Below are 10795 nucleotides of genomic sequence, written 5' to 3'. Positions count from 1 at the left end.
TATACATCTAAATACCACTATATACCTATATACTATATACATCTAAATACCACTATATACCTATATACTATATACATCTAAATACCACTATATACCTATATACTATATACATCTAAATACCACTATATACCTATATACTATATACATCTCAATACCACTATATACCTATATACTATATACATCTCAATACCACTATATACCTATATACTATATACATCTCAATACCACTATATACCTATATACTATATACATCTAAATACCACTATATACCTATATACTATATACATGTAAATACCACTATATACCTATATACTATATACATGTAAATACCACTATATACCTATATACTATATACATGTAAATACCACTATATACCTATATACTATATACATGTAAATACCACTATATACCTATATACTATATACATCTAAATACCACTATATACCTATATACTATATACATCTAAATACCACTATATACCTATATACTATATACATCTAAATACCACTATATACCTATATACTATATACATCTAAATACCACTATATACCTATATACTATATACATCTAAATACCACTATATACCTATATACTATATACATCTCAATACCACTATATACCTATATACTATATACATCTAAATACCACTATATACCTATATACTATATACATCTAAATACCACTATATACCTATATACTATATACATCTCAATACCACTATATACCTATATACTATATACATCTCAATACCACTATATACCTATATACTATATACATCTCAATACCACTATATACCTATATACTATATACATCTAAATACCACTATATACCTATATACTATATACATCTAAATACCACTATATACCTATATACTATATACATCTAAATACCACTATATACCTATATACTATATACATCTAAATACCACTATATACCTATATACTATATACATCTAAATACCACTATATACCTATATACTATATACATCATCTAAATACCACTATATACCTATATACTATATACATCTAAATACCACTATATACCTATATACTATATACATCTAAATACCACTATATACCTATATACTATATACATGTAAATACCACTATATACCTATATACTATATACATGTAAATACCACTATATACCTATATACTATATACATCTAAATACCACTATATACCTATATACTATATACATCTAAATACCACTATATACCTATATACTATATACATCTAAATACCACTATATACCTATATACTATATACATCTAAATACCACTATATACCTATATACTATATACATCTAAATACCACTATATACCTATATACTATATACATCTAAATACCACTATATACCTATATACTATATACATGTAAATACCACTACACCCAGAGCAGCAGGATACCTAGTGAACACAACACAACCACTTCCTAGCAGGATACCTAGTGCATACCTAACCCTAACCCTAGTGTACATCATACCCCCTGGGTTTATTTATTAGAGTTATAGCATGTACATAACCCCTTACAGCATGTACATAACCCCCTGGGTTATGATGATTATTTATTCATATCCTATAGCATGAACATAATGCATCATGCTGTATAGAAAGGCTACTTATTGTGTAATCAGTGTTAATTAGAGTTTATCTGTATCAAGCAGAATCTTGGACCCGTTAGCAGCATCTCACTGTGACTGCACACCGGTCATTACATGTGACAAAGTAATCTTGAATCTTTTAAGGTTGGTACTGTGTGATGAAAAATGAATCATTAGCTTAGAGTGAACCTAGCCCAGGTGAACCTAGCCCAGGTGAACCTAGCCCAGGTGAACCTAACCCAGGTGAACCTAGCCCTGGTGAACCTAGCCCTGGTGAACCTAGCCCTGGTGAACCTAGCCCAGGTGAACCTAGCCCAGGTGAACCTAGCCCAGGTGAACCTAGCCCAGATGATCCTAGCCCTGGTGAACCTAGCCCAGGTGAACCTAGCCCAGATGATCCTAGCCCTGGTGAACCTAGCCCTGGTGAACCTAGCCCAGATGATCCTAGCCCAGGTGAACCTAGCCCAGGTGAACATGCTTATCTGCAAAACATCCAGTACACAGAAATCCAGTACATAGCGCCGTTTGGCTATAGGGACGACATAAACCACAACGAACAAGTATTTAAATTAATATAATGTATTTTATTATTAATCCAGCGTACTAGAAGAAATACTACAATGATAAAAGAAAGTACCGGTTACATAGTTTCCCTTGTTTGCGTTCTCCAGGTTCTGCTCAGCCAACCAGCCTCTCCGGCTCATTCACCCTTTGACCTCTGGGAAGCATTCACACATGAGAGAGCAGAGCTCTTCTGACAAGCAGACAAACAGGGAGCAAGAACAACGACATGAGAATAATCAGGATCAGAACAGAGAGGGTAGAACGTTTTAACTCAAGAAAAAGAACCCAGGCTTCGGGTTCATGTCCCCTGGCAACCTGGAGAGTTCAAACATTGACCTTTGAAATATGCCACTTCCTGTGGCGTGACTCTGCCTTCTGACCAGTGCAGGGCAGTCCTGTTCTGGGTGGAGGGGACGGACCAACATCTTCCTCTGGAGGGGATGGACCAACATCTTCCTCTGGAGGCGTCTTAGAATAAATAAAAGCCTTGGGGCTCGTGAGCGCAGAGCACACAACATGTTCTACACCTGGAGGGTTGAAGGATCCAGTCATTTCAATGCAGAAACTACGTGAGCAGAATGGGGTCACCATGCGAAATGGGTTAGGTCTTCATGGGGTCATCATGTGAATGTATTAGGTCTTCATGGGGTCATCATGTGAATGTATCAGGTCTTCATGGGGTCATCATGTGTATTAGGTCTTCATGGGGTCATCATGTGAATGTATTAGGTCTTCATGTGGTCATCATGTGAATGTATTAGGTCTTCATGGGGTCATCGTGTGAATGTATCAGGTCTTCATGGGGTCATCATGTGAATGGGTTAGGTCTTCATGGGGTCATCATGTGAATGTATTAGGTCTTCATGGGGTCATCATGTGAATGTATCAGGTCTTCATGGGGTCATCGTGTGAATGTATCAGGTCTTCATGGGGTCATCATGTGAATGTATCAGGTCTTCATGGGGTCATCATGTGAATGTATCAGGTCTTCATGGGGTCATCGTGTGAATGTATCAGGTCTTCATGGGGTCATCATGTGAATGTATCAGGTCTTCATGGGGTCATCATGTGAATGTATTAGGTCTTCATGGGGTCATCATGTGAATGTATCAGGTCTTCATGGGGTCATCATGGGGTCATCGTGTGAAATGTATCAGGTCATCATGGGGTCATCGTGTGAATGTATTAGTTCTTCATATAAACGATCTGCACCTTGAATACTGCTTGAAATGTTACAGGAACTGATGGTCAGCTCATGGTCATCATGTGCAGCCATTTTCAAACTTTTTGGTCCATCATCATTAACCATGTGTGTGAACTATGCTTTTCCCATGATCTGACATTAAAGAAACATCCTACAAACACTCCTTTTTACCAAACAGAAGATTTAGTCAAGCAGCATCACCTTAGCATGGTATCAACACACACATCACCCTGTCCATGTCCAAGGTCCAGAATGAAATTTCAATGCCTGAAAAAAGGTTTGACACAAAATGTATAATATATACACAGAGCTATTCCTAAATGGGTCAAACTGCTTGGGGCTGCTTACCATATCAAACCCCTCCGTCACAGTAACTGTTTATTGACCTGCTAAGCCACAAATGGTGGTGTGATTGAAAACATGACACAGCCCAGAGACCAGGAGAGACCAGGGGAGCGTCACAGAGACCAGAGACCAGGGGAGCGTCACAGAGACCAGGGGAGCGTTCACACAGCCCAGAGACCAGAGACCAGGGGAGCGTTCACACAGCCCAGAGACCAGGGGAGCGTTCACACAGCCCAGAGACCAGGGAGCCCAGAGACCAGGGGAGCGTTCACACAGCCCAGAGACCAGGGGAGCGTCACAGAGACCAGGGGAGCGTTCACACAGCCCAGAGACCAGGGGAGAGACCAGGGAGCGTTCACACAGCCCAGAGACCAGGGGAGCGTTCACACAGCCCAGAGACCAGGGGAGAGACCAGGGGAGAGACCAGGGGGGAGTTCACACAGCCCAGAGACCAGGGGGGCGTTCACACAGCCCAGAGACCAGGGGAGAGACCAGGGGAGCGTTCACACAGCCCAGAGACCAGGGGAGAGACCAGGGGAGAGACCAGGGGGGAGTTCACGCTCCACAGTACGGAGCTGATGAACTAATGAGCACTCAGACTCCTGCTTCTGCAGATTGGGTCAGATGTCTTCTGACGTCTGGGACGGCTTGGTGTGTGTACATGTGCGTGTGTATGTGTGTGTGTATGTGTGTGTGTGTGCGTGTGTGTGTGTATGTGTGTGCGTGCGTCAAGCTAAAAACCTTCAAAAGAATCCCTTTCTGTACCTTTGCCATACAAGGTAGAAACCCCATTAAATGAATATTTAAAATGTTTGAATAAGTCAAACGGTTCAACAGACGGACAAAGAAAGCACCACAAAAAACGTGGCTTCAGTTTCCAGTTCCCCTTTAACACTTCACATCACCGTCCTCCTCCTCGTCCTCCTCCTCGTCCTCATCCTCCTCCTCCTCCTCCTCCTCCTCATCCTCCTCCTACACCTTCTGTACCGGAGGCTGTGGCGTCCTACGGGCCGCCTTCATCCGGCTGCGCGCGTACACCCGCAGGAAGAGCGCCAGGAAGACCACGCCCACGCCGAAGCCCCCCACCATGGTGACGGCGTGGCCGTACAGGAAGCAGGACAGCAGGATGGCGAAGGCCTGGCGCAGCGTCATGATGATGGTGAAGACGGCGGCGCCGAACTGCGCGATGGTGTAGAAGATGAAGAGCTGGCCGCACGCCGAGCACACGGACAGCAGCACGGCGTGGAAGGCGAACTCGGAGTGGCGCCCCATGAACGCCAGCGAGTCGAAGAAGGCGCCCTGCTCCAGCAGCGAGCCCACGGTGAACAGGCAGGAGAACAGGTTCACCCCGAACATCATCTGCACCGACGACATCTTGTACTTGAACAGGTTGTCCTGCCAGTTGGAGGTGAAGCTGTCGAAGACGATGTAGCCGGCGAGGAGCAGCAGCCCGCTGAACGTGGTGCCGGTGGACGGGCGCTTGTCCGCGGCGCTGGTCAGCAGGAACATGCTGACCCCCACGGAGATGAGGGCGGCCGTCAGGTACTCCCAGTACTCGTAGCTCTTGTGGGAGACGCAGCGGCCCATCAGCATGACAGGGATGACCTTGGAGGCCTTGGCCAGCACCTGCGTTGGGAAGCTGATGAACTTGAGGGCCTCGTACTGACACCAGCTGCTCAGGATGTTGGACAGCGAGGCGAACGAGTACTTGTACATGGGCGCGCCGTGGCGGGGCTGCTGGAAGAGGGCGCACCACAGGCCCGACACCGTCAGCGCCAGGATCCGATTCATGAACACCAGGAACTGAGAGTCCTTGAAGCGCTCGCCCTCCTCCTCGGGGGAGGCGGCTCCGTACGACCGGGTCATCACCCTCTCCTGGAGAACGCCCCACGTCAGGTAGGACGCCTGGGGGGGGAGAAGAGAGAGAAGAGAGAGAAGAGGGGAGACAGAGAAGAGAGAAGAGGGGAGAGAGAGAAGAGAGAAGAGGGGAGAGAGAGAAGAGGGGAGAGAGAGAAGAGGGGAGACAGAGAAGAGAGAAGAGGGGAGAGAGAGAAGAGAGAGAAGAGAGAGAGAAGAGAGAGAGAAGAGGGGAGAGAGAGAAGAGAGAAGAGAGAAGAGGGGAGGGAGAGAAGAGGGGAGAGAGAGAAGAGGGGAGACAGAGAAGAGAGAAGAGGGGAGGGAGAGAAGAGGGGAGAGAGAGAAGAGGGGAGACAGAGAAGAGAGAAGAGGGGAGAGAGAGAAGAGAGAGAGAAGAGAGAGAAGAGAGAGAGAAGAGGGGAGAGAGAGAAGAGAGAAGAGAGAGAAGAGAGAAGAGGGGAGAGAGAGAAGAGGGGAGAGAGAGAAGAGGGGAGAGAGAAGAGAGAAGAGGGGAGAGAGAGAAGAGGGGAGAGAGAGAAGAGAGAAGAGGGGAGGGAGAGAAGAGAGAAGAGGGGAGAGAAGAGGGGAGAGAGAGAAGAGAGAAGAGGGGAGAGAGAGAAGAGAGAAGAGGGGAGAGAGAAGAGAGAAGAGGGGAGAGAGAGAAGAGGGGAGAAAGAGAAGAGGGGAGAGAGAGAAGAGAGAAGAGGGGAGAGAGAGAAGAGGGGAGAGAGAAGAGGGGAGACAGAGAAGAGAGAAGAGGGGAGAGAGAGAAGAGAGAAGAGGGGAGAGAGAGAAGAGAGAAGAGGGGAGAGAGAGAAGAGGGGAGAGAGAGAAGAGAGAAGAGGGGAGGGAGAGAAGAGAGAAGAGGGGAGGGAGAGAAGAGGGGAGAGAGAGAAGAGAGAAGAGGGGAGAGAGAGAAGAGAGAAGAGGGGAGAGAGAGAAGAGAGAAGAGGGGAGAGAGAGAAGAGGGGAGAGAAGAGGGGAGACAGAGAAGAGAGAAGAGGGGAGAGAGAGAGAAGAGAGAGAAGAGGGGAGAGAGAGAGAAGAGAGAGAAGAGGGGAGAGAGAGAAGAGGGAGAAGAGGGGACAGAAGAGGGGAGAGGGAGAAGAGGGGACAGAAGAGGGGAGAGAGAGAAGAGGGGAGAGAGAGAAGAGAGAGAAGAGGGGAGAGAGAGAAGAGAGAGAAGAGGGGAGTGAAGAGGCATTACCACGGTTACCACTGTGCTCCCTCAATGTCTTCCTTCAGGCGGCTGAAAAGTTCACCGCTCAGACAATTCTATCAATGGGTCTAATAATTCTATCAATGGGTCTAATGATTCTATCAATGGGTCTAATGATTCCATAATTCTATCAATGGGTATAATAATTCTATCAATGGGTCTAATAATTCTATCAATGGGTCTAATAATTCTATCAATGGGTATAATAATTCTATCAATGGGTCTAATGATTCTATCAATGGGTCTAATAACTATCAATGGGTCTAATAATTCTATCAATGGGTCTAATAATTCTATCAATGGGTATAATAATTCTATCAATGGGTCTAATGATTCTATCAATGGGTCTAATAACTATCAATGGGTCTAATAATTCTATCAATGGGTCTAATGATTCTATCAATGGGTATAATAATTCTATCAATGGGTCTAATGATTCTATCAATGGGTCTAATAACTATCAATGGGTCTAATAATTCTATCAATAGGTCTAATGATTCTATCAATTGGTCTAATAATTCTATCAATGGGTCTAATAATTTTATCAATGGGTCTAATGATTCTATCAATGGGTCTAATAACTCTATCAATGGGTCTAATAATTCTATCAATGGGTCTAATGATTCTATCAATGGGTCTAATAATTCTATCAATGGGTCTAATAATTCTATCAATGGGTCTAATAATTCTATCAATGGGTCTTCATTGAAAATGTGAATTTATGCATCAATAGCAATGGACGTGCCGTCTATTTCATAAATTAGGGGCTCGAATGGATGAAGGTCAATAGGCCAAGACACAAAATAAGACCCACCACACCATACTGGAATGAATGAAGAAAGCCACAAGATTATAATTTACCAAGCAATGTATGTAATAACCCTGGTAATAACCCTGTTAATAACCCTGGTAATAACCCTGGTAATAACCCTGTTAATAACCCTGGTAATAACCCTGGTAATAACCCTGGTAATAACCCTGCTAATAACCCTGGTAATAACCCTGGTAATATCACCTGGAGTCCAGCGGCGCAGAAGACCAGCTTGACCGCCTGTCTGCCCGGGGAGCCCGACTCCGCCTCATTCCTGGGCGCTATGGAAACGTCATCCAGCAGCCCGGCCTTTGCTTCGCTGCCGAACACGCAGGCCTTGATGAGCGGGTAGCAGACGCCACGGCCTGAGGGGGAGAGACGCCATGTTGGAAACAGACACGGAGAACACAACGCTCCGGAGCACGACTACTCAACCACATCATGATGGGTCAACAACGTTTTGTCTTTTTCACATTGTGCACACACACACACACACACACACACACACACACGCACGCACGCACGCACGCAGGCAGGCAGGCAGGCAGACAGACAGACAGGCAGACAGACAGGCAGGCAGGCAGACACACACAGACAGACAGACAGACAGACAGACAGACAGACAGGCAGGCAGGCAGGCAGACACAGACAGACAGACAGACACAGACAGACAGACAGACAGACAGACAGACAGGCAGACAGGCAGACAGACAGACACAGACAGACACAGACAGACAGACAGACACGCACCCGTCTCCAGGTAGTTGATGCGTTTGAGGTACCCGATGAGCAGGTACCCGGGGAGGATGATGGAGGAGTACCCCAGCACGTTGAGGAAGAAGCGGAAGAACCACACGTCGTGCCAGTCCTGGAGCAGAGACGCGTCCTCGCCACACAGCACCGCAGGGGGGAGGAGCCCCAGCACGGGCCACACGCTGCCATGGGGGACGGACAGGGGGACAGACAGGGGGACGGACGGGGGACAGACAGGGGGACAGACGGGGGGACAGACAGGGGGACAGACAGGGGGACAGACAGGGGGACAGACAGGGGGACAGACAAGGGGAGAGACAGGGGGACAGACGGGGGACAGACAGGGGGACAGACAGGGGGACAGACAGGGGGACAGACAGGGGGACAGACAGGGGGACAGACAGGGGGACAGACAGGGGGACAGACGGGGGACAGACGGGGGACAGACGGGGGACAGGAAGGACACAACGGATAGACATCCATTAAATGGCCAGCTGATCATTCTCTATAAGCATATATATATATATATATACACACACATACATACATATACATGCTCATAGAGATCCATTGTGTACTGCTTAGCAGTGACATGAGCAATGAGCACTAATATCTCAACAGTGCAAAGTCTGTCAACATGTTCAGGCTTTCTGGACCATTGTTTATGATGGTAAATACCAGCAGGGCTTAGGAAGCTAAAAACCCAGACTACTCCTTTAATGATTCATCTCAATAAAAGATCATTAAACTATGGCACAGCAGGTCACAACTTCTCAGGTGATAAAAGCGGTTGGGTAGAGGACTAGAATAGCAGAACGTGAGCTCGCGAGATGGGAACGGTCGTACGAGGCCGTCTATAACATGCAACACACCTGACACCTGAAAAAGAAATTCCCTCCATACGATACGGCCTACTACAACGGCAAAGAGCTCTAATTTCTCATGTCCACACATACTAGTTCAGAAACATAGCATCCCAATCCATTGACAAACCTCAGAACACCCTTATCTGGAACAAGGACCCAGTCCCATGGCTCTCAGTTACCCAGCCTGCTGAAACCTAATCCGGCATAGTGGAAAGGTGTGCCTCCTGTCTGTCGTGGCATAGAGTGTGTGTATCCCATTCACAGAGAGGGCCTTCTCCCCCCGAGACCTGCTGCCTACTGACGGCTCACAGAGCCTCTTTGTGCGGGACTCCAGCCCAGCGAGGGCCGCCCGGCCGCAGCAGAGCACCGGGGCCCGGGGGGCGACCCGCTAGGAATGCCTCTCTCTGCGCACACTGGGCTGATTCACACATGAACTCACACATGCTTTCACACTGGGCTGATTCAGACATGAACTCACACATGCTTTCACACTGGGCTGATTCACACATGAACTCACACATGCTTTCACACCAGAAGAGACAGGTCTACCTGAGTGCGATGTAGCTCAGCCACCTTCACACTATTACCTACAATACATTCGTGTAATTCTTGATCTCACATGATTTGCCTCGCGAATGAAGATGGGAGGGAATAGGAATGAAGATGGAAGGGAATAGGAATGAAGATGGAAGGGAATAGGAATGAAGATGGAAGGGAACAGGAATGAAGATGGAAGGGAATAGGAATGAAGATGGAAGGGAATAGGAATGAAGATGGAAGGGAACAGGAATGAAGATGGAAGGAATAGGAATGAAGATGGAAGGGAATAGGAATAAAGATGGAAGGGAATAGGAATGAAGATGGAAGGGAACAGGAATGAAGATGGAAGGAATAGGAATGAAGATGGAAGGGAATAGGAATAAAGATGGAAGGGAATAGGAATGAAGATGGAGGGAACAGGAATGAAGATGGAGGGAACAGGAACATCCAACCATCATCCAGACACAACTGCCTGATCATGACAGGGAAACACGGACCACAAACACAACTATTCCTCCTGTACAATGCAGATAAGTGACTGTAGGTGAACCAATATATGACGCAGAATGATGATGTGGGATGAGTAGAAACAGTGAATCAGAAGAGACAAATACGACTGTTTGTCTACTGATAGCAACATGCAAATCAAGCTAACGGCTAGTCTAGCTCGGTCTGTAGCTAACAGGCTGTCCCACTCACACAGCCCTGGGCATAGAGACATAGAGACAGAGCCATCTCTCTCCCACCACCGGGCACTTAGCAGCCGTGTCTTCCACACAGATCCATGTTTACTGAGTTAAACTCGAATGAAGGACCGAGCCGTCAGCCCAGCCCAGTCTGTGGGTTAGGGTTAGGGTTAGGGTTCCAGCCCAGTCTGTTCATCCTTACCTCCATGACAAAGATGGCATCTTCCCCTCGACCAGCTCTTCAACCCGGCGGATCAACCTGCCCAACGATTCACCCGCTTTCCTCACTGGACCATGTAGAGAAGAGTCTTCTATCGGCTCAGCTGGCTGCTTCTCTCCTTCTGGCTT

At 46.8% G+C, this 10795-nt stretch overlaps 1 protein-coding gene across 1 annotated transcript; it reads right to left on the bottom strand.

Annotated features, from left to right (window-relative positions):
- Nucleotides 1-3152: 3152 nt before the first annotated feature.
- slc35b2 (solute carrier family 35 member B2) lies at nucleotides 3153-10785 on the bottom strand. The gene is made up of 4 exons (XM_084440273.1): nucleotides 10650-10785; nucleotides 8353-8537; nucleotides 7807-7967; nucleotides 3153-5620 (listed from the first exon to the last, which is right to left on the bottom strand). The coding sequence occupies exons 1-4, from the start codon at nucleotides 10667-10669 to the stop codon at nucleotides 4688-4690; spliced, it is 1299 nt and encodes a 432-aa protein (XP_084296399.1). The 5' UTR covers nucleotides 10670-10785; the 3' UTR covers nucleotides 3153-4687.
- Nucleotides 10786-10795: the final 10 nt, after the last annotated feature.

The sequence above is a fragment of the Borostomias antarcticus genome (genome assembly GCF_949987555.1).
Source record: "Borostomias antarcticus genome assembly, chromosome: 6".
In the NCBI taxonomy this organism is placed as follows: Eukaryota; Metazoa; Chordata; class Actinopteri; order Stomiiformes; family Stomiidae; genus Borostomias; species Borostomias antarcticus.
This window is presented reverse-complemented; position numbering and strand designations above follow the sequence as displayed.